The sequence below is a fragment of the Tympanuchus pallidicinctus genome, unplaced genomic scaffold (assembly GCF_026119805.1).
Source record: "Tympanuchus pallidicinctus isolate F22 unplaced genomic scaffold, pur_lepc_1.0 scaffold3, whole genome shotgun sequence".
Taxonomy (NCBI): Eukaryota; Metazoa; Chordata; class Aves; order Galliformes; family Phasianidae; genus Tympanuchus; species Tympanuchus pallidicinctus.
In genome coordinates this window covers 35,730,571-35,754,672 of record NW_026294747.1, presented here as the reverse complement: position 1 = coordinate 35,754,672, position 24,102 = coordinate 35,730,571, and the positions used below count along the sequence as shown (strand labels likewise).

General features: G+C 38.7%; 1 protein-coding gene across 3 annotated transcripts; it reads left to right on the top strand.

The window, feature by feature from the left end:
* The first annotated feature begins 488 nt into the window (after positions 1 to 488).
* MBIP (MAP3K12 binding inhibitory protein 1) lies at positions 489 to 12,995 on the top strand. 3 transcript variants are annotated; one of them, XM_052696859.1, is made up of 9 exons: positions 493 to 660; positions 3,940 to 4,059; positions 5,722 to 5,943; positions 6,047 to 6,143; positions 7,571 to 7,636; positions 9,223 to 9,375; positions 10,342 to 10,439; positions 10,947 to 10,985; positions 12,436 to 12,995. In XM_052696859.1, exons 1-9 carry the CDS (start codon positions 541 to 543, stop codon positions 12,541 to 12,543), a joined length of 1,023 nt encoding a protein of 340 aa, XP_052552819.1. In that variant the 5' UTR covers positions 493 to 540; the 3' UTR covers positions 12,544 to 12,995. The 3 variants fall into 3 exon arrangements, with proteins under 3 accessions (XP_052552821.1, XP_052552819.1, XP_052552818.1); XM_052696858.1 differs by having other exon boundaries at positions 496 to 660; positions 12,433 to 12,995; XM_052696861.1 differs by lacking the exons at positions 10,342 to 10,439; positions 10,947 to 10,985; positions 12,436 to 12,995 and adding an exon at positions 9,736 to 10,335 and having other exon boundaries at positions 489 to 660.
* The last annotated feature ends 11,107 nt before the right edge of the window (positions 12,996 to 24,102 follow it).

The following is a 24,102-nucleotide window of genomic DNA, read 5'->3' as shown; positions in this document are numbered from 1 at the left end:
AAATCAGCACACTGGGGAGGCTGTGCTGCCGGCCCAACATGCTGTGACTTTGTGGCCATTGAGATGGTATTTTACTAGAGAACTGCAATGGACTTGAGCTGAGAAAAGCTCGTAGGGAGACTTAAAAAAGGCGGCAGTTTTGGGAAAGCCATGTGTTTGACACGCGGAGCCGCACACAGCATGCCATGCCAAGATGGACTGGCACGTGTCCTTCCCGCGGATACAGGGGACCAGAGCAGGACGGGCAATGTCTGGCCAGGACAGCCAGCCCTGCCACAGCTTCCTCACTGGGGCCCTGCTGCGCTACGCACAGACTCTCCCTGCAAAGATCGCGGCTGCAGTCGGCAGCCATGGAACTCCGCACTCCCCTAGAACCGCACCCACGTCCGCAGCACCGGCCTCCGCACCAAGGCCCGCGATTGGCTGCTGCTCCCGTCCATCATCGCGTGGGGGCGGCCCGCGGTCACGGCCGCACGAGCCGTTCGTCATCGCTGAGCGACGCGGGGCACGTCGCTGGCGGCTGCGGCCAGGGCTGCTGTCATGGCGGCGGCGGCCGGCCTGCCGGAGCTCTGCGACGGCTCTTCGGAGTCCAGGGCCGAGCTGGCGGCCTCGGAGGTGGCGAGCAGCGCCCTACGCTCCCTGGCCGGGTTGGCGGGGAAGGTGAGTGCGCGGCGGGCGGAGGGGAGGCCCGAGGCCGGGCCGGCTGTGGGCCCGCTCCTGCCGTGCTCGCCCCTTTGGGCGGGCATCTCTGCTTCTCCCTGTCCGCGGGAGTCTTCGGGGATGGGCTTAAAGTATAGGGAGGAAAGGAGCCCACAGTAAGTACGGGAGGCTGTCACGCCTGCAGGTGATAACGGGACCGGTGGAGTTGTATGCTCAGAAGTGGCGTTGCTCTTAGGCTGAAACACCTGTTTAGGGATTCAGTGGTGATGAATTATGTAGCAGATAGCACGGCTGTGGTGGGAGGCCCTTATCAAGAGAAGCTTCCAGCAACAACTTAATCATTGCCATAAATAATTTACAAGTTAACTCGTCTTCCTTTGTGGAAGCGCGGATGTCATTCTGTGGAGGCAATAGAGGTGCAGTTGCACTTCTGCAGTTAGGCAGCAGTGTACAGTCTGGGGTCAGGCGGTGAACTGGTGTCCTGGGGAGGTACTACAGTTGATATTAGAGTTGCTGCATGCCCTCAGGTGGGTTGCAGTAAGTATGGAGCAGAATAAAGGTCTTTGGAAGCACTGGTGTTTGGAGCGTGTTCTTTCTGTGACATCTTAAAGCTGTTTCACTGTGTGCTGTACCATGGGTAGGTTGCGGTTTGGTTATCCTGTCTTAGCTGATGAGATTCTTCTAATTGCTCAGTCAAGGTCATTTCCAGCTGTCGAGTTACATTCTTACCTGCCAGCATTTCTGGTACACTGATGGTGTTTTAGCAGCTTATCCACTTCAGATATCTGTCTTGCACTTTAGACTGACGCTTCTGGTCCCCTTCTCCCTTGAGAATGACCAAGATGAGATGGTTCAATATTTGAACCAGGTCTTCATCTATCACAATTTGTGATCTGTCATAGCAACTTAAGCTACATTTATGCTACCAAGTTGCACTGGAAACAGGAAAAAAAAATTATATATATATATATTTACTGGAGCAATGACTTGCAACACAGTGATTAGGAGGACATCTGGACATAACAACTATTGGAACCAATATGGCAGATCTTGGAACGTTCTTTAAGTCTCAAGGGATAATTTGTGTAGTTCATAAAGATAATTTCAAAGAGCTGAAATAACTTTTGTTTCTGCAACTTGCTGTTGAATAGACTCAAGACCTCTAAATCCACGAAGGTTTTGAGGTTATCAAATTATATAATTTATAATCCTTCTTTTTACAGTTCTTACAGGATGTAAAACAGAAAAACAAGTGTGCAGTTTTTGAAATATGTTTGGTTGCAGAAGGAATTTGTCCTTTAGTTAACAGTGTGTGTAAGTTTATCCCTTGCCTCTAGATTCTAAGTCAGAAGGTATTGTTTTTGCACGTTGCAGCATACCACTGTATGATACAAATGTGCACATCAACTGATTTATTTCAGAAAAGGGAGCTTAGTAGGCCATTACAGTAGGTCTCGTATTTTGTCTCTTATGGTTGTGTACCTCTTTTGTCCTGTCAGTACTCTTTAGTGTAGCATGTATTACTCTCAAAACTTTGGGAAGAAATACTTGCTTCACATAGTGCCCTTTAGATGATTACACAAGCAGAGACATTTTACTTGTAAGGTGAAGTTTTATTCTACTAAATTCTTAATATGTTCTTATGTTTCTGAGGTTCCATAACAATTACTTACTAAAACATTATTTTCCTTGCCTCTTATGTAGATTAAGTACTAAGTAAGAATAATAATGTTTGTGAAAATTAACTAAAATACATTATATATCTAACTAGATAAAAAACATGATTCAGTTGTTATTTTGTAGTGCATTGGAAAACAATGCAAATCTATTTGTTGTTCCCCTAGGTGTTTATTTTTTTGTCTCTGAGGGACAGTAGTCTTCCATCTCTTTTACTATGTAACTGATCTGTAATCTAACACTGGATTTAACAAGGCCGTCCTCTGACTAAAGAATGAGGGTTCAGGCTTGTCCTTCTTTACATGTGATGTTATAGTATTGCTAAGTTCCAAAACTGATGTAGAGCAACCTCAGGTTCCACTGCTTTGCCTTCAGTGTAATGAAAGCATTCTTGATTTTTATTTCTGTTTCATAATACGCAGTGCTATGAAACAAGTACACGTGCATTTTGTGTTCATAATATTTGATGTTGTTGGAAGACAGTGACTTTTTAGACCATGTGTTCAAGGTCAATCTTATCATCGAAGTGGTACTTTTTGTTTTTAATTTATTTTTTTAATGTGATAGGAATGAGATGTAGGTGTACAAATTTGCTCATGACTTAGGATTCTGCATCCGAAACAGAGCACCTGTAGGTCCTGTTCATTTTAAATCATTTTTTTATCTGTATTTATAATTTTGGAGATTGCTTGGGGATGTTTGGTTGGAAAACAACCTCACTGGCTTGTGAAAATGAAAGTTTTTGTCCCTTCAGGATCTTCTCAGAAAAGCTTTAGTGTAACAAATATGACAAAGAGCTATGTGGAAGTACATAATTAATTAGTGATTATTAACAATCAGTTTTGTATTAAAAAGTTAACTGAATTGTTAGTTCGTAGAAGGTACATCATTCCTATAAATGTAACTTCAGGTTCCCTATGTATGTTTCTCTTCATTGTTTTGGGAGTTAAGTGCTGCCATTTCTCAGCAAAGACAATAGGATATGGCAATTGCTATTTGTTTTGAATGCTCATGAAGGGAAATAGGGATTTTGAAGTGGCTTGGCAGTGATGCTCTGTAGTTCAGAGTTTGTTTAAATGGAAGATTTTGTAAAGACTTTAACAGTATTCTTTTTGATATAAAGCCTGCTTTGAATTAACAAGTACAGATGGCACAGTATCAAGACTCTGGTCATACAGCCTTGCACATTTAATTCACACACATGTATGTACAGGAGAATGCCATTCTGGGTGGGTGTTTCTTCTTGCTGCTGGTTCTAATATCTGTTAAAGGAAATATTTGTGTGATTAGCATGAGCAGTATGCTCAAGTACAGTGGTTAACTGCATAGAGAATATACCAAAGTTCAAATTAATACAGTGAAAGTGTGTTTAGATAGAATTTTCTAAATTTTGAACATATTCTCCTAATACTAGCTTACTTTGAAAGTAACACCTATTTGAATTGTAATTAATATCAAACCTATTCTGTATCTCCACATAAAGGTGGGACCTGCATGAGGTTGAGTGGAATTGTTGTCCTGTAGGTTTCCTGTATGCTTTTTTGACATTAACATGGCATAATGTACTGTTCTTTTTGCGGTGTGTGTCCTTCCCTGTGGAAGCTTAACCTTGGAGATGATGTTGTGAAAGTTGTAATCGACTGGAGCAAGCTTCAGAGCACATCAACACTTCAGCCAACATTGCTCTTTAGTGCACTTCAGCAGCATATTTTATGTTTGCAGGTAAATATTTCATTGGGCACCTTCAACTTGACTAAAATGGTCAACAACTGAATGTAGCCACACTACCTAGACTGAAAAATTGTAGTTGTTTGATCTTACTGCTGTGTTCAGCAAAAATGGGTTCACGAGTATTATACACTTGAAATCCTGGTATGCTTCATAGGTACCTGCACTTACAGATTTTTCGTATTAATGGTGGGAATAGCCACTGTAGGTGAGCAGGCTGCATAAATGCAGCCTCATTGATTTCTAGACTTGCATTGTAAATGTGATACATTTCCATCTATGGTGGGTTATAATTAAGCAATAAGACACGGCAGGTGTGTGTCATGCTATGATAATGATTCCATGCGTTGGGTGAGTTTTGAGGCTCATGGAGTGCTTTCAGTGGTTCAAGAAGTGGCATTATCCCAGCATGACACATCCTGGAGTGTCTTACTGCAATTAAATATATTTTCAGCGTAGGTTTTTTGTTTTTTTCTAAAGAGTAATTTCTTTGACATTAATGTCTCATCCTGCCAAGTAGCCAGTCACTATTGCTGTCATTTCTTTTAGCTATGTGAAACTTTCCAACCCTGTCAAAAGTAGCTATAATTTAGTTCCATGGTGGTATCAGCTAGTATCTGAATAGAGTTCTGACTTTGATAGCTGATATGTAAAAGATGGGAATTTGAATATCCATTTTCCCTTCAGCTAGTCAACAATTATTTCAAGAGTGCAGTTCTGAGAGAGTGAAAAATAAATAAAATTTCTGTATTTGCTTGTCTACAGGTATAGGAAAATCCCTTTGTGTTTCCCAGATAAGCAAAATCTTTCTCAGAATAAATACAAAGAGAGAACAAGCCAGATATAAGCAAGAAAAAATTACTTGTAGTGTTCCTTCAGTTCAGTGGAGGAATTTCATGAAAAGGCTTGCAAAAATCAGGTGGTATTTAAAAGAAATAAATCTGAATTTCTGGAGGGAAAACAGAGAAGTAAATTTAGATTGGATGAAACTGCTAAAAACAAAAATGATGACATGTGGCTTATATATAGATGTATGTACACCAAGGTTTTGCTTTTATTTTGCTGCTACAAATGTTATTGCGCCATTCTGTCATTTAATTTCATGACCTAAGGAGATAATCAGCCATGTCAAGAAAAGCATGTGTTGTGGATAATACCTATATATTTCATATCTGTGTTCTCTCATTCACTTGGGCAACTGCAGTTTCAAGTGGAGAAGGTAGTGCTCTGGTGATAAAGTAAAGGCTGTACAGTGTGAAAGCACTGGCTTTCGTGTTAAGAAGGAAGGGTACTGAGCCTTACAGTTCTGAGTAGGCATTTGAGTGACATGGTTGTTAAGTGGCACTGATGCCAATGATTGAAGCTTTTGATTTAGCTGCTAACACAAGAGTAACAGATATTTCTCAGAAATTTGGGAGTTTTCCTGTACAAATACCTGAAAGACACAGGTCAAAAAGACCAAAGTCATAGCATGTGCTGTGTTTGGAATGACAGATTTTTTATTTTTTTTTTAATTACCATCCTCTGTCAGAAGCAAATGTTGCATTTCCTAAAATAATTTCAATCAGTCTTTCTTAGAACTTTTAGTAATACTTGGCCTTTTTCGTTTGTCCCCCCCTTCCCCTTTAACCCTAATGTACTGTTTTCTTCGTTCAGCCTCTTTTAGAAAAGCTCCAGTCATTGATTAAAGAAGAAAGTGTAGGTCACCCTGAACCTGCAGGTAAAACAGAAGACCAAAATTGTGAAACAAGTTTAAATGTTTATGACAATAACTCTCAGACTGAAGAGAAGTATGCAAGTTATGACTTGGGAGATCTGAAGGATGCTCATTCTAATTTTGATCCAGAGGTGGTCCAAATAAAAGCTGGAAAAGCAGAAGTAAGTGATTTCCCTAAATTAGAAAAAAGAAAGGTCTTTTTCTTTCTAAATTTTACATTTAAAGAATGAAATAGATATATCCCATCATGTTTGTTACCTACAGATTGACAGGCGGATATCAGCCTTCATCAAGAGGAAACAAGCTGAGATCAATGAAAATAATGTCAGGGAGTTTTGCAATGTTATTGATTGTAATCAAGGTAACTGGCTAGCCAGACTTTAATCTTCATAGCAATTTAAGTTTATTGGTTTTTTTCTTTTTAATTAAAAAAAAAAAAGTCTTTTTCAAAGGCACTATTTTATATGTAAAATACAACTTTATTTTAAGAGTAACTTTTTTTTTAAAAAAAAAAAAGTTAAGAATATGCACGTGCTCTGCAGATGTTGTCAGACAGATTAAGAAAAAAAAAAAAAAAAAGGAAATGTTTAATGGATTCTGCAGGAAAGCTTACAGCTCTTACTGCGACCAGATGACTTCTGTAGCTGTTGTTCTCAATGTTTTAGCTAGATATTCCTTCCAAAGTTAACAGAACTGCAATTCATGTATGTCTTGAGAATTGCATATTTCAAATTGAAGTTAATACTGGCTGAATTACAAAGAAATACATCTGTAATCAATTTTAATTATGAACTACTTAGAATTGCTATTTTAATTCAAAATAACTCACGCTATTGCTATTTTTAATATACCACCTGGCACAACTGACAATTTCCGTAAGCAGTCTTAAATCCATCTGGTGGACTGGATCCCACTTGCACAATTAGTGCCTATGTAACCAGCAAAGACACTTTTATATACAGAAGTAGTGAAAGAGACATAGATTTTGCAATGTAACTATGAACCCCCATGTGTGTTGTCTCTGTGAAGTATTTCATACTGTTAGAGATCAAAGCTTATTTTTCCGTAAGTTTCACAGAGAATCTATGTAGAAGACACTAGCTGGCAAAATACTGCTTCATAAAATTTAAGTTACTGTCATTTCTTCAGTAACTTAAAGTCTTTCTTTTTGCTCAGCCATAATAAAATACTTGTAGAGCTTTGGTGTATTTATATTTAAATAGAAACATTAGAGTAAACTGAATTGGCTTGGACTGACAGGTTTTATGTCTAAGCAAATTAAAGCAGCCACAGGCATCAGAGTAAATGCAGGAAGGTGAAAAAAGGATGCTGATCAGTAAACCAGACCAGGTTAAAAATAGGGAAAAAAAAAAAAAAAAGCAATTTTAAGAAAGGAAATAGAAGTAAAACAGCACTGGCGTGCAAGGAAGAAACTTCTGTACAGGAAGAAATAAATGACAGAACAACACAATGAAAAATTAAAATTAAAAAAAGAAATAGATTAGAAGAAATTGATCCTGATCCAGTAACCTTGTGTATGTGTGTGCCTGTGTTTATGGAGGTGACTTAGCCAGGTAAAACCAATCAGTCCATGCAAGCGCATGAAATTAGGTATGAGCATGTTTTCATAGGATGAATAATTTCTGATGCTTTTGTTGTTTGAAAAACTTTAATTAGATCAGATTGGCTTAAAAACTGGTTAGAATATTTTAAATTGTAAATACATAATTAGGGCCTCACTCTTTTTTTGTTTTGTTTTGTTTTTGTTTGTTATCACTATTTATTTAGAAAATAGCTGTGCCAGAACAGATGCTATTTTCACACCCTATCCTGGATTTAAAAGCCATATAAAGGGTAAGCAACTCTTTTAATGTCCATTTATTAAGAAAGTTAAGATAAAGCAGTACTCACAAATTTTGGCTTTGACTCTTTTTACAGAGTTCTTAGAAGTGGAAACTTAACAAATTGATTTATGACTCTAACAAATACTTTAAATCTTCTCTTACCTCTTCAAGTTTTGTTTTTTTTTTAATCCCACAATTTCGTCAGTAGGCTGCTGGTTATGCCCTGAATACCAAATCCTTTGATGAGTAGCCTATTGTCATTGCCTGAAAGCAAAAATGAAAAACATAAAGCAGGACAGAGAAACTCAGCAATTCTTAGCTTTTCTTCTAAGGTAAGGCCATCAGTCCAGTTAAGGAATTGATTAATTTAAAATAGAAGATAATTTTATTTAATCTCAATGTAGTTTCATCAAATTAGAAAATAATCCAGAGGCACAGTGGAAGTTTTAAGAGAGACATAGGAATTTGAGGAACAAAGTTACCACTGCACTATTTTTTGCAAAGGATTGAATGGTGTAGAAGTTATTATACAGCAAATATCATGTATGAAAGGTTGCTTGAACACAGGTTACTCTGTGATTAAAACAGTCAAAATCCAAGAATGGAAGTAACCTTTTGTTCCATTTTTAAAGAAACTGCTCTGAAGCACAATGCTGGTTGTAAGCATTAAGGGATCTGGTCAGTTGAGGCAGAGGGAGAAGTAAATTTGAGTCAAGAATAATATTTGACTATAAACCTTCTTCAGCAGTTACTTTTTAAAATTCCAGCACTAATTTTTAACTTGAATTGTAGCTTTGTGTGGGGAAAAAAAGGTTACACTTCAAGTAACTGAAACCTGAACAGTATCTGAAAGTTTAATGACACAGAGAAAAGAACTGGGAAGCAAGAATGTAACTTGGCCATTCCAACCTACAGTATGTGGTGTCAGTGTGCTGCAGTGTTTGTAGTCACCAGTGTAGTCTTTAATTCTGCAGTACCCTGCAGCAATCCTATTTGAAGGGACGTGAGAGGTTACCCCAATTAAAGAGAAGTGACCAAAGTCTTTTGATGAAGATGCAGTTCAACGGGAGCGAAAGATGAAGCAGGTGAACATTCAGTAAGGCTGCTAGCTGGGTAACAAAAATTGGGGAGAACTTCCTGAGATTTATAGTCGTTCTTGTAATTGTGTCTTCCCTTGTAATTGTGTCTTCCAATGTATTTATGGTTCTTGTAATATTAGGTCTCCCTCTTCTTTGCATTCACAACAGCTCACACATGCAGCTCCTATCAGATATCTATTTTTCTGTTGTTTATCTGCAGCTGATGATATGAATGTGATTATTTTTTCTTCCTTCGTAAATGTAGGGTGCTAGGTTTTTATTTACTTTGGTTACTGATATATTTAAAAATAAGGACTTACACTGAACTTTTGATCTTGGTGTTTGTGAGACCCTTCAAATACAAGATTAGTGAAATAGATTCAACACACAGCCTTTCAGGTTTTAGTAATGTTAATTATTTAATGGTTTTTTTTGAATTACTTACTTATATGTTTGAATGAAACTTACTGATATGTTTCATGTGCATGTGTGTTAAATTTGTGTTCTCTTTACTTAGTTTCTAGGGTAGTAAATACATACGGGCCTCAGACTAGATCTGAAGGAACACATGGGTCCAACCATAAAGCTGGTGTACCTGTTCGTGACTGTGGAAACCAAGCTGTTGAGGAGAGATTGCAGAACATTGAGGCACACTTACGGTTACAAACAGGTTTGTACCATGTTGAAGTTTTGAAATAGATGTGCGAGTTTGTGCTACAGTTATCATTCCTGTAGTAAAACTGGGCAAGTCAGTAAGTGCTGTGACAGTAAAAACAGTAGGCTACAAACATTAAAGAGTTCTGTCACTCAAATACTGTAGTCTTAATATTTTGGACCATATGCCCAAAATGAAATCTAAATTTGTGCCCAAATTAGGATGCTGAGTTGATAAATAAGCATGTCCTGGTCAGGTCTAGGTTGTCATTCTAATTGGAATACCCAGCAGTTGTGATAAACTGTGATTTTGTAGAATACTACGTAACATACATTATGTGCATTGTAAGGGTGATTGGTTTTTGCTCACTTCCAGTCTTATGTGGGAAAGCAAGCCCAAGCTGCTTTAGTACAGCTGCCAACAGCAAGTGGCAGGTTGATGGATTTGTTTGTTTGTTTTTAATGGTCTGTTATTCCATTCACTACACATATTTCCCACCCCTGTTTCTCCCATTCGTGACCAGGTAAGTGCTGTTCTTTGTCAAGCACAACTTATGCCTGTCCTTCAGTCTTGATACTCTGTAGGTAGGCTCCCTTAAAGACAATCTTGCATAGCAGTGCTGAATTTGTGTATTGTTTGCCATCCAGTGTGCTTCCTCTTACTGTCAATTCTTAAGAGGTAACATTTGGTGTTTGACTGTATTTTAAGAGTGATTATTTTTTGTTACAGGGACATTTTCAGATATATACTCAACTTTGTGTATGAAGTTGTCTATTCCCTTCACAGATTACAGTGGCTTATCAACCATATTTTACTGTGATTTATATTAATTGCCCTTCCCTTTCATTTTCCCTCCAGCTTGTTAACTTTCAGGTGATGGTTGCTAGCTGGACTCAAAGAATGAAAAGCTTGCCACCTATAATTTAAAATGTCGTTTAAGTGTTTTTCCTGATGTTTCTCTGTTTGTATTGGTGTACTTAGGTGGTCCTGTACCAAGAGACATTTATCAGAGAATTAAGAAGCTTGAAGATAAAATTCTTGAGCTGGAAGGACTGTCTCCTGAATACTTTCAATCTATAGTAAGAATTTTTTCTCAACTTGTATATACTTTAGTAATTGTTTGATGTACAAAAATGAAATAGGTGAGAGTGCATTTGGGAGGAAAGAAAGCGATGGTGGCAAGATTAGTATTGCGGACTAATTGCCTTTTTTTTCTCCCAGAGATTTGCATAAACACTTGTGTGGATACAGGAAAATCTTAAAAATATTGGGAGTCTCAAGAGCTGGATATTGATCTTTGTTTTTACTGAAGGAAGCTCCAGTTAAATTGCTGGTAAACATGTTAGCTGCCAAGCACAGAGAAGCTTTGACAGCTTCTAACTGCTCTCCTGTAGTTTTTTTCATGATCTAAAGTACACTTAATATAAAAAGATTTATTTAATCCTTGGAATGGCAGTTAGTGTTCTTTCTGTACTTTTAAGACACTTGTCAACATTGTTATAGACTCTGTAGATTTCAGATTTACCTGCAGTAACAGCCTCTGTCAGAGTAACATTAAGTCTGTTTTGATTATGTCTTTTCTTTAGAGCTGTTCTGGCAAGAGGAGAAAGGTTCAACCTCCTCATGTAAGTGTTATTAATTTTTACTTACTTTCAGTTTAGAATGTTTTGAGAAAGAGAAGTAAACAGAAGTTCTACCAAGCAAATTTCTGACTTCTCAAAAATAGCTGTATCAGTATCGGTAATTTGCTGCCAAAGAAAGGCAAGAAAGAAAGGAGAAAGTTTAATAGTATGTCAAAATGAAATGAGTCTTCTATAAGTTTGTACTAGATTGGGTGTTTTACTGTTTTCACTGGTTAAAAACTAATAAATTAACTCTGTGATAGATACTAACTAGGCTGGAAATAAAAAGCAGTTTGTAAATTCTGTTCAGCTTCTTTGTAACATCTTCTGATTTGTTTGGTTTTTCAATTATTTTATTAGTTTATGAAGCGATGATAAAAGTGGAGATGGTAGACTCAGCAGGAGTTCTGGAGAAAAACTGACTTTATAGAGGATATAAGCTTAAGTCAGTGAGAATTGCTGTTTTTGCAACACTGTCACATCAGATACTAGATGAATACATCAAATTTCTCCTTAATCTAAGGGAGACCAGAGCTGGCACACAGTCTGCCACTCATCATCACACTTGAAGACAGGTGACTGAGAGAGCACTTAGAAAGGGATGTGGGCCCTATAAGCCTTGAGGAACTAAGCGTATTCACACACACACAAAAGCTTTAGTGTGTGTAGGGGAACTGTTAGGTAATGGCTTAAACTGGTGAAAGAGCATGGCTGGCCTAGGAATCACAGGCAATGTTTGCACTTTTGCTTCCTGTGTGACCAGAAGGGGTGGACCCAGGATGGAGCCACCCTGGGCTCCTACAAGGGCCGGCCCCTGAAGGGAGAGCTTCTCTTGGACCTAAGGCTGCTTCCTGAGGAGTACTGAGTAGTCAGAGAGCCTCTTCACCAGTTGGATGAGTTCAACTCTTCTTTCTGTGCATGTCTGTTGGACTACTTCCATATGCTTTGCCTGGTATTGCCAACAATCTGTCAGAAGCAATTTTGCTTCGTGAGCAGAACAGTGTGAAAAATCTTTATAAAATGAGAAATGACTACTTGTTCTTATTTAAGAAGATGAAAAAAGAAAAAACAACTGTCAGATTGTTCAGAGGAGGTTGATGCTGGACAATAAGATAAAAACCCTTCAGTTGTAAAGCTGAGCTCTGTGAGCCTCAAGGTGGTCTTGTCCAGTTTTACCATCAAAAGATTTTTGTGTCACTTTCTTTTGTCATCAGAGTAAACAAGCATCTAATGAAAGTAGCATGAATATATTGATACATGATCGATACTGTAAGTTTTTTCTAACTTTACATTCTTCCCTGTCGAGATTAAATTGTCACAGATGAGTCAGACAATTCTGCAAAATTTCTTTTGTCATCAGGTGCAATATGAAATGATCACCAGTATCTAGTACAGGGCACTCTTCTAGCAGTTAGAAGATGTAAATACGGTTTTTATTTTGATCTTCTAGCAGAACTATTCGTTGGCGGAACTTGATGAAAAGATCAATGCTATAAAACAAGCACTACTGAGGAAAACAAAGGAAAGCAAGTCCAGGGAAGCTGAGCAACTTCTTGGATAATTAAGAAGTCTTCAGAATCTCATCGTGTTTCATACCTAGCCAAGCCATAGACCAAGTGGTGTTCATAAAAAATGACTTCAGCAGTGAAAATAAAGCATGCGTGTATAAGCTCCTTTTGGATATTTTTGAAAGCTTGCTTTCTGAAGAACTCATTTAAAAACATTCTTATGAAAGAAATAGTTACTTTAAAATGAAGAATGCTTTAGAAAATAGCATTCTAATAATTCACTCCCTTCTGTTATAAAGGAGGATTGCAGTATTGTTGTTACGAGGAAGGTCTTATCCGTCATACGAAAGCCACATCTCATATGTACTTCTTGATAATCAAGTATTCAGAAGGGGCTATCTTTTAATATTTTTCATGTAAGTAAGTAGTTTGCATAGATTGTGAAACAAAATGAAATATGTTCTCATAACTGTCATAGTAGAAAATAAAAAAAGATATTACAAAAGCTGCAGCGTGTGTAGTTATTACATATTTTCTGTTTGTCGTTGTTTTCACAGCCACTGAAAATTACTTTTTTCTATATTTCAAAGAAGGGTGGTTACAAAAATCCTGCATTTGTAAATAGAGACAGATACCTGTTCTTCACTTCCTGTGTCCTAAAAGAATGCAAACTTCCCATCTGTTAGAAGGGGAATGAAGTATTTAAAAACCATTCAAGGGGCGTTTGTAGGAGGCACCAGCTTCCCTTCCTTCCATAAGCATGCTTATATCAGTGCAAAAGCATAGATGCTAGGCAGATAATTTATAGTAAAAATCAGATCTTTATAATCACACTTCAGCATGTAGGCATTTATTTTTTAAGCAAATTATTTTCTACTTATGTCAGTTCTCTTTTAGTTTTTTGTTTGGTTGGTTTTTTTGTCTTTATTCTACTTCAGAAGAGAAATGACTGATACGGATGTCGTCTTTGTAGGGGAAGCATACTGTTGACTGCTCAACTTACAGTGGTTCTACTACTGACATCTCTTGATCAGAGTCTGTAAGAGGTGTTAAGAGTAATAGTGGCTGGACACACTCTTGTCCTTTGAACAGAAGCCTTTTCTGTAGCAGCATCTGTTATAGCAAGTGCACATAATGCTTCTGTGTAAAAGAACCAGCAGATGCGGGAAATGAAAATTTGCCTCAGATTTGGTCTTAGCTCTAGGCAAGAGGATACAAAGACTGCTCTGCAAGTAATGCCTCCTGTTTTATTATGCTGACCTTCGACAACCAAGTCAGATGTTGGTGATATGGCAGTAGAGGTTGAACCTTCCCACCAATATTCCATTACTTTTTGTTGCCATGTGACAGATGGCAGCAGAGTGGCAGTCTGACAAAATGGTGTCTGACTTGGAAGTGCAGCTGAAGCAAAGATGTGCAACTGAATTCCTCCTTGTTTAAAAAATTGCATCCATTGATATTCATCAGCACTTGCTGTACACTTATGAATACCAAACAGTGGATATGAGTACAGTGATGTGGTGGGTGGTATGTTGCAGCTGTGGAGACCCAGTGTGAAAGACAAGCCTCAGTCCTGAGAGCCATGCACAGTTGTCACACGATGAAATGAAGAGCCTCTCTATTAGCTCACCTGTATAAACTGGCTGCTGGTGGTGACTGTTGAAAAATAGCATATGTTAGCTGAGAATTTGCTCTATCAAAATGTGGTATTGCACCCTTCATCTCTGTTGTGATTTCCATGCAAATAATAGGAGGCATCGCTTGCAGAGCAACCCACGCAGAGTGCTAGTTACCTGTTCAGATCCTTAACATCAACCCACGAAGAAAGACCTGTCTGTGCGTAGAACCATTGCTCAGATTGTATGCTATATAGCAGTAGAGCGTAAGACACAGGTTACTTTTTCACACAGTATTGCCATTGCTTTAAGTCCTAGCAGCTCATATTATGAGGGATACTGTGGTGAAGAAGCAAATTGTACAACAAGCAGTTAAGTTTAATGTGCTTCCTACAGTACATACGTACTACATCTGAAGATGAAGAATTTCAGGAAAAGCATAATAGAGATAACTAGGCCTGACACAGTGCACATCTCATGGTGATACTTTAAATATAACTTCTACATCCCAGCAATAAAGGGTGACGGGGAGCATAATTGCAAGGATTATAAAAAGTTAAGTAGCGTCTTTATTCACCTGCAGCATAATTCAACCCCTTCAGGCACATATTGCTTATGTCTACTATATTTCTACTATGTAGTTTTCTCTGGTAAATTAGAACGCAGCCCAAGAGGAAACTAACCTGGGGCAAGACTTACCTGTGTTAAATTTTTAGCTCACAAGTTACAAGTTACATTAAAGCAAGTAAGCACATGTGTATTTTATATGTATACATACATAATGGGGAGGAACTTCAATCTTCTTTCTGCTTACAAAAAGATTGCATTAGCAAATTTGAAGTGGCTTTTTCTATAGTGAATTGCCCTGCTACTTAAAAGATCCCTTGTCATGGGATTCTCCTCCTCTTTCTCAGGAAGGCAGCAACATAGCAGTTAAGGGTTAAAAGCATAATGAAGATGCATTATAACAAAACAATATATAGAGAAGCAATAGCAGAACTACTCTGGATGGCAATTTATTAGCCCTATATACTTTGCCAAATACATGGTTCAGATACACTTAAACTGTTGAGGTATTCATCTTGCTTTGTTAGTAGACTTTTCCCATCCTTTGGCTTTAAGTTGTTAACTTCTTGTGCAGCTAATGCCAACGTGCATGTCCTTTAGAAATTCATTAGAAGGATGTTCTCTGTTCTCAGTTGCATATTAGAAGTAGTTGAACAATTTGGAGGGCTTCCAAGCTGTTGGAAGTTTCCCTTTCTCTGCTATGTGTATATCAATTTTGTGTGCATCACAGAATGGCCCAGGTTGGAAGGGACCTCAAGGATCATGAATCTCCAATGCCCCTGCCACATGCAGGGCCACCAACCTCCCCATTTAATACTAGACCAGGCTGCCCAGGGCCCCATCCAGCCTGGCCTTGAACACCTCCAGGGACAGGGCATTCACAATCTCTCTGGGCAGCTGTTCCAGCACCCTGCCACTCACAGTAAAGAGCTTCTCCCTGATATCCAACCTAAATCTTCCCTTTCTCAACTTAAAAACACTTCCCCTTGTCCTGCTCTTTTCTATCCTTTCAAAGGGTTGGCTCCCCTCCTGTTTGAAGGCTCCCTTCAGGTACTGAAAGGCTGCAACAAGGTCACCCCACAGCCTTCTTTTCTCCAGGCTGAAAAAGCCCAGCTCCCTCAGCCTGTCTTCGTAGAGCAGGTGCTCCAGTCCTCTGATCATCTTTGTGGCTCTCCTCTGGACCTTCACCAACAGCTCCCTGTCTTTCTTGTACTGGAGTCTCCAGACCTGGGCACAGTACTCCAGATGGGGCCTCACAAGAGCAGAGTAGAGGGGGACAATCACCTCCCTGTCCCTGCTGGCCCCTTCTCTTCTGATGGAACCCAGATACCATTTGCTTTACATAGCTGATCATGTTTTCAAGGTGCGTGCTTTGAAGGGAATGCTTATAAATCTGTCACCACAAGATTTGAAATGATAGCTTGGCTTCCACTAGAAGAAGTCAAGGAAGTCTTGCATCCCAGCTGCATTACAGAAAAACTCAGAATGCCTTCTAACTTTTGGTCACCTGGAAGCTGATCTAGAGCTCTTTCCAGGTTTCCTCCCCTACACAATATCCCACATATCCTGTCCCGCACAGTTCACCTTAGTGAGGATTTCCAGTTAAAAAAAAAAAAAATTCTATGGCACAGTAAAACAAGCATTATTTGAGGACAGTGTCTAAGCATCACTTAGACACCCCCCCCCCCCCCCCAAAAAAAAAAAAAAAAAAAAAAAAAAGAAGTCTCTCTTTGGAATGCTTAACATTTCTGTTTAGCACCTTGCACAAGGGACGTAGCAAAACACTGGATCATGTGTTACTGTGCAGTTCTGCAATGTGTGCATGATTGGTTTCTTTGCAGCAAACTCCCCTGAGCAGGGAGTGATTCACCTCTAGGAGGCTAATTTCTTAGAGTTAAGTGTAAGATTTTAATAAATAAACCCAAAAGTGAAGTACCCTTTTGAACAGCCCTCATGTCAGCAGGTAATATCAGTAATTTAGGAAACTCAAACCATTCACCATTCCAGTACCAATCACAACAATACATTGGATGGATTTTTGCTTTTTAAAATACATAAGCTATCTCTTGTTTTAATTAAGGCTTTACAGTATTACTGAGTAATTTGAACCCCAGAATACTGGAGATATGTTATTTAAAGGAGAAGCAGTCAAATATACTTCCGATTGATTACAAGTAATTTGCAGCAACAAAAACAAAAACATCATCCTCTCCTGGATGAGGATATGGAGAGAGGACTTTGAAGAGGGAAAAAGTCCCTAGAAAAATTCCCTTACAGGTATTTTTCCCTTCCCTGTTAAAAATAAACATTTCTCCTCACCCTTCCTGTTGAGACTTTCTTCAGGCTTTGTAGCTTTGTCAGCCTCTGTCCTCTGATTTTAGTTGTGCATGAGCCCATGTAATCCTCTCACAATTGTTTGCTATCTCCAGGCGTGCCACAAAGTAGCTGAAAAATCCATAGCCAGTCAACCTATCCAGAAATACTATCCATACATTGTCTTTGCTTCCAGCATTGCTTTAGCCCATACAGCTGATTCTTATGGCTGGGAATAGGATTTGCTGTCCTGATAGAGAATCTATGCCACCCAAGAGCAGTGAGAACAACTCAAGTGGTCTCCAAGGCTTGACTTTTCTTGTCACTACTTGCTAGGATAAGTGGACTTTATTTCTCCTAACTTTAAGGGAGAGCTTAATGGAAGTCAGATGGGAGTATGTATTGTAGAAAGTCTGATGATGGAAAGAGAAATTAAAAAAGAACAACAAAATTTAAAAAAAAAAACAAAACCAAACACATACTTAAACAACTACCTCTATAGTATCTTCTAATGAAACTACGCCTTGTCACAAAGCACTTAGACAAAACACTTAGAAGTAACAAAGAAAAGAACAGGCATTGTTTAAAGCTATTATTTATAAATCATCTAAATTTTTAAAGGTTAATTAATGTAATTTATCCATTTTAATTATTAAAAAGGGTTATACACAAACAATAAATGCAATAGTTCAATCTATTTTATTTCCACAGTTGATTCATGCACATCTGTTTAGCTTTTTATGACCATCTAATTGATTTGTAGAATTCTGTCCAGTACAGATGGGCTACTGCTCATGACTATTTTCATACCATTTATATTATTGTTGCTTTGATTTTTATTCAAGGCCAAACAGAGGAGAACAGGAGTGCAATGTTCACCTAAACATAACAATGACATTAAATTTCTATTTGGCTTTGAGACAAGAATAGATTTGCAGAGACAATCCACTATGAATACAAATAAGTTGTTTATACCTAAGTATAATAAGAGTTCTTACTTAATTATGACCTATTTTACCAGTTCTACGCTATGCTCTCTTACTACTAAGTTTCGTAGCAACAGCCAGGCTAAATCAATTGTCACAGACTCATTTGACTGAAAACCAGGATTACACTCCTACTAGTGAGAGAATAAGATCCCTGTCTCTGTAGCCTGCTCTGTACCTGTGGTAAGCCTGCACATAAACCTACAAGGATGCCTCATGTAGCTGTACAGATATACACTATTGTAATGCTGTAATGCGACAACGTGATGGAAAGTACAGCAGAGTGGCACAATCCTAGGCTGCAGCAAATGAGAACAAGCCCAAATGCAGCAGCCATGAATGCAGAAGCAAAGGAAGAAAAACTACTTACCTTTAGAAGGCAGGGATCTTTAGTGAGATGTCCTCACCTCCAATGCCACCTCTTAAATGAGGCCTGGGAAGGGCTGTACCCTGGCTCCACCCCTTCTGGTCTCTCAGGTTCATTCAGAAGAAGCTCATTGTATGCAGCTGAGCTCCCCTGGGTTGGCTCTGCCTTCCCACTAGGTGCTCAATCACCATTTCAGGCTGTGACTTAGTATTTCCACTACAGCTATTTTGTATACAGTTCATGCATACAGGTTTTTGCATGCAACTGATACCCTCCCCTTTCTTTTGAATTGTCAGAATGATCAGGAGCTGCCTAGGTGTTCTCCACTGTACATTCCTCTTTCTTGTGGAAGCGCATGACATGAGCAAGTATTCTACAAGCCAAGCCCTGCCCTGCAAAACTAGCTCATGCTGTGGTTTGCATTTGGGGGTCTTCTGGATGTATAAGGGAGAAGCTTGAATAAGCTGCATTTTAAGTGTCTTTAGACATAAGGGATTGTGTTTAACCATAGACCACATATTGTCCGACTCATTCAATGAATGAAGAAAGCATCCTTATTCACTCAGTAATCCCAATCCTGTAATAAGTAGTCAATAGTTCATGCATGTCAACAGCCAATACTAGTTAATCTGAAGAAAGCGTGTGAATTTTTAAGGGCCACAGGCTTCTGTTGCCAAGAGGGTACAGTGAAGCAAGTTCAAATCCTGAGCCCTTTATTCAAGAAAGCTTTATGAAATTAAACAAGTTGCATGGGTAATTGGCTTGTGTATGTGCCAACTTCTCAGAATTTGTTGTCACCAAAGCAGCCAAATAAAGGAGCTCCTCACCACAGCTGGAAAGCCCATATGACAGAAGTATTTCTTACATTTTTAAATCAGAGGTTCTTCTTTAGAGAGGTCACTATCAAAACTAACCATTTTGTATGCCTCAAATAACAAAGGAGGAAAAACACTACAAAGCTGAGATGTTTTGGAACACTGAATCAACCAGAATTCTAAAAGGTGCTGAGACCAATTGCTTCTTACCTAAAGACATCAGGTGTTGATCCACCCTCACATTGAGTGAAGTATCAGTTCAAAACCTATACTCAGAGGAAGTGCTTCACTTCTGCTTTGATTTTACAGCAATAACACACAATGAGCAAATCATTCTGACCTGCGAATTCTGCTTTAATATAGATCTGTATGTGCAAATGTTATTGTACTGTCTTTTACCTATGTGAAAACATGCACCGCATACATCTAGCCTAATTAATAGGTAAGCAAGCAGCAGAGAATGAGAAAAATTAGTACAGCAAGGGTGAAAGGGTATTTCAAATGTAATTTGAGAAAAGGCAGAGTCAACAAGAGACAAAATAAGCTTGTTCCAGATGGCAGAACAACAGAACATAAGATACTTAGCCAGCAGATGCAGCCACGATGATAGGGAAGAGACCAAAACGATGCAGGATAAGCCAAAGGAGAACACCACGGTCCAGCTTCACATGATGCCACAGGCAAGCAGATGAAAACAAAGGAGCAGCAGTTTGATGAGGTAAACCAGTACTGGTTATAGGACTGTAGCAGCAGCTAGGCCATTGGTCACACAAATCAGACGTCTAAAGGGTATCTTGTCACTAAATACATAGCAAGCAATTTCCATGCAGGAAAGCACTATTCATCTGTGGGAACATCTCAGTTCAAAGGTGTTCCTGATGACTCAGGGTTCTACTTGCAGTAGCAGCAGGTCTCAGGAACAGCCTTTCTCTCAGTTAATACCAATACCAACCAGGATACAGGATTTTGAAGAACCTAAGGAAGGAATCAACTTCATAATCTAGGCTTTACGGAGACCATTATGGTTACTTCTGTAACTATCGTAATTTAGTCAGTTACAAAACATTTATAAAATCTCTTCAGTCATTCAGATGCTGCTGCACAGGAACAGTGAATTTTGCCTCATTGCCTACTCCTGAAGAATAGATTTAGTACAGCATAAGAAAAATAGGTTTACCAGCTTTAACACACCAAAAACAAACATACACCTAAACAAAAACAAACATACCTTTATGCCTAGAGCCCCCTTCCACCATCCAACACCCCTCACCATACCCCAGCATACCCTCTGTGGCCACAGCTGCTGTGATTTATTTTAGTCACTCCCATGCATGACGATCCAGCTGTGTAGTCACAGCTACCACACCCGCTCATTCTCCCTTGCTGTGATTGCTGCTCTCATCTTTCCCTCTTTGGCCATGCTTTTGGTGGTCTTCCCATTGTTTAGTGCTTTGACCACGTGAAAAAGTCTGGTGGTCTTTCGTTATGGTGACATAGATATCTCCATTTTACAGCAAGTTGCCTTGGTTTTGTGTATGGTTCTGCAGTCAAGGAGTAGCAGCAAACGGAACAGGAAAAAAACCCACAAATAATTCCCTTAAATGAATACAAACTTTTAAATTCTGGAAGAAAAGATGTTCTTGTGTTTAGCGCTGTTGAGATTTAGCAGAGACAAATCCCGTTCCCAGCACACCCACAATTTACCAGTGAGTCTCTGTACAAGTTGTTTGACCTTTCCATGCTTCATCCTTCAGCTTCGTGTTGGTAAATGGGAATCATAAAGCTTTTCTGTCTCACAGGGTTGCTGTGATGATACATCAAGATGTGTTCAAGGATGTGTTTGGGTCCTTCAGCACTTAAAATTGTACTACAACATCTAGCATTACCTAGAATAAGCAAGCATTCTAGTAGAACTATGTTTTAATAATTCTGCAGAATGAAAAATGCCTGAGAGAAGCAAAAAAGAAAAAACTATATGCTTTTAATACCAGTGTTTATTTCTCTGAAATAATGTTTCCAAATTGAAAAGAATAAAGGAATGCAGAAAATATTGAGAAGTCATGAATCAATTTCAATCAATTTTAATTCCAGTATAAGAGGAAGTAATGCCACTCGTCGAAAACAAAGCAATCATTTCTGACAGCTAAATTTGCAAGACTTACTGCTGTCTGGAGAGAGGTAAAGCTAGATGCCTCTACCTCTGCATTAATTGACTTTCAGCACTATTTGATTTATTCTAATGAAGTTTCTACATCTCCTGCAACTCCCACTTTCCTTACTTTCAAGAAGCATTTCCATTCAAAGAGATTTCTTTTATTTTCTCTAGAGTTTTAACTTAAAAAAAAAAAAAAGCAAAAGTAGATATTTTGTATGATTCCATATTCGTATGAAGTGAGAAATTGATTTAAAGTTGTTATGTGTATAAACAATGGATATTAAGATGTCATAATCACAAAAAAAAAGAACAAGAGAGTTAGGCAACATAGGCTAAGATAACAAGAGAGAATAAATGAAGGGCTTACCCATATGCTAGGATCACACACAAAAAACACCAGAAGAGGGGATCTCCAGATGAGATCCTTCCCCTCTGGTAGCCAGCTCTTAAATAGGTCTAGGAAGGGTGGAGCCAAGCTCCAGCCCTTCCGGCAGCACAGGTGAATTGCCTTCACCTGTGCTCCTCTGGCTGACTCATGGCTCGCCTCAGGTGATCAATCAGAGGTTCAGGCTGTGACTCAGCAGTTTCCATACATTATGGAATTTTGGTTGACAGATGGCAGCAGAGGGGCAGACTGACAAAACTGCATCTGGCATGGGAGTGCATATGGAATACACACTGAATTCTTCCAGGAGGAAAAAATGGCACCCACAGCCATTCATCAGTGCCTGCTGAACATTTATGGGAAAGAACCAGTGGATGTGAGCACAGTGAGGCAGCAGGTGGTGCACTTCAGCAGAGGCAACAGCAACAGTGGGTCACCTCCACTGGTGCAGATTTTTACGAGTATGGCATGCAGGCTCTTGTTCATCACTTGTGAAAATGCATAGCTAATAGTTGTGACTAAGTCAAAAAACAGTGTTCTGTAGCTGTGCATTTTCTTTATCAAATAGTGTTATTGTGCTCTTTGTATTTGTTGTCGTTTCCATGGAAATGCATAGAATTATAAATAGAATTACTTTCAGAGCAACCTACATGGATCCGCAATATTGGCTCAGTGGAGACATGATGACTTTGTTAAGGACGACTTGAAGCTCCCAGTCTGCTGCTGAGTGCCACTCAGAGTGGGGTGGGCAGCCAATCTCCTTAACAATGACCTGTGCTCCTTTAGTAGAGACATACAAGATATTGATGCATCCCTTTCCAAGACAGAAGCACTCTTAAAACACAGCTAGCCAGCCCACAAGGAGCCAGGAAATTCCTTGCTTGTCCACATTCAGCATGGGGAAATCCCAAAGGTAATGGCAGTAGGAAAGCCTGAGAATTGAGCTGGAAATGCCAAAACTAAACAAAAAATAAAACTAAACAAAACCAACCAACCAAACAATAACTCTTAATTCGTTTAAAAATACTTAACTAATAATCTATTTATTTTCATTTTAAAACTCCATTCCTCTAGATTATACATCAGCAGAAGAAGATCCCAGTCAGTAAAATTAAAGATTTTAAGAGAAATTCAGTTACTCTATTCAAACAAGTGGATATGGATTTAGCTCTGCCTTTTGTACAGAATATGTTTTACCCGTTTCTTCGTTCACAGGAGGAAAAATATCTTGATCCACCAATGTGCCCAACACTCGTGTAATTCCTTGCAGTGCAATAAAGGAGTTTCCAAAGACTCCGTGCATCATTAAAGACTCATAGGAGTGGGTCTACCCTTTGTTACACATGTTGAGACTGAGATCACTGTAACAAGGAACTTTTACAGCATTTAAAATACTGAGAAACAAGTATTTCATCTTAGATTTCACCTCCGATGTTCATAATTGCCAGTTAACTAATAGTTCCCTCCAAAGAGAGTCCACAAAGCAGAAGTATATTTTCAGACATTCAAGAGCCTGTCAATGTGACACCCAGTCTTCCAGGCAAATTCATTAGGCCAGAATTAAATACTTACTTTGAAGAAAATATAGGAAGAGAAACTTCATCCTTTGTCAACCACACTTTTGTTAACCTAGACTTTGCCACATTTGCAGCATGTCAAAACTGGTGCTTTCCTCAGCCATTGAGGCACCAAGAATGCATACTCATTGTTAATAAGTAGTTTCCGCTTGCATGTGACAAAACAGCTAGCTGGCTAGTCAGCCTCAGTCAGTGTCTATTTATGGCAAAATGTCAAAAAAGAATGTCCTGCATTTGTGGCTCAACAATAATGAACATGGCTAAATCTGAAAATTAACAAAGGAAAGTGAACAGCTTTTTAAATTCTGAAGAACATTAGATTCTGGTGTCCTTTTTGTTCCAATTGTTTTGGCTTAACCCTGTGAAAAGACCACCTGTTGGGCTGCCATTTTGGGATTGTATTAAGTGCAGTGATTGCATGAAAGAACACTTTCCAAAATAACCTAGTATTATTATTCACTTATTTTATAGTAAATCTGCATTGAAAACCCACAGGAAAGTGTAAGGCTTTTTTTCCTAAGTGAAATTTAAAGCTGCAAGTTCTCTATAAATGCGCTTTTTTGCAGATGCATGATTTTATAGTGACAATCATGATACTTTAAAAGGAGCTCAATTAAACCTTTTATGCAGCAATAAGTTCCTGTATAATAGAAAACTACCCTTTTGAAGTAATAAATATAAGGGGAATGAGACTCTAAGTTATACATAGCTGAGAATCTGTGATAACTAAAATACCAAGGGCTACTTGCAAACAATTTAACTAAAATATTTATTTTTCTCCCAGATCAAATTTGAGAATTTCTGTGATACCAATTATTTTTAATGTCAGTG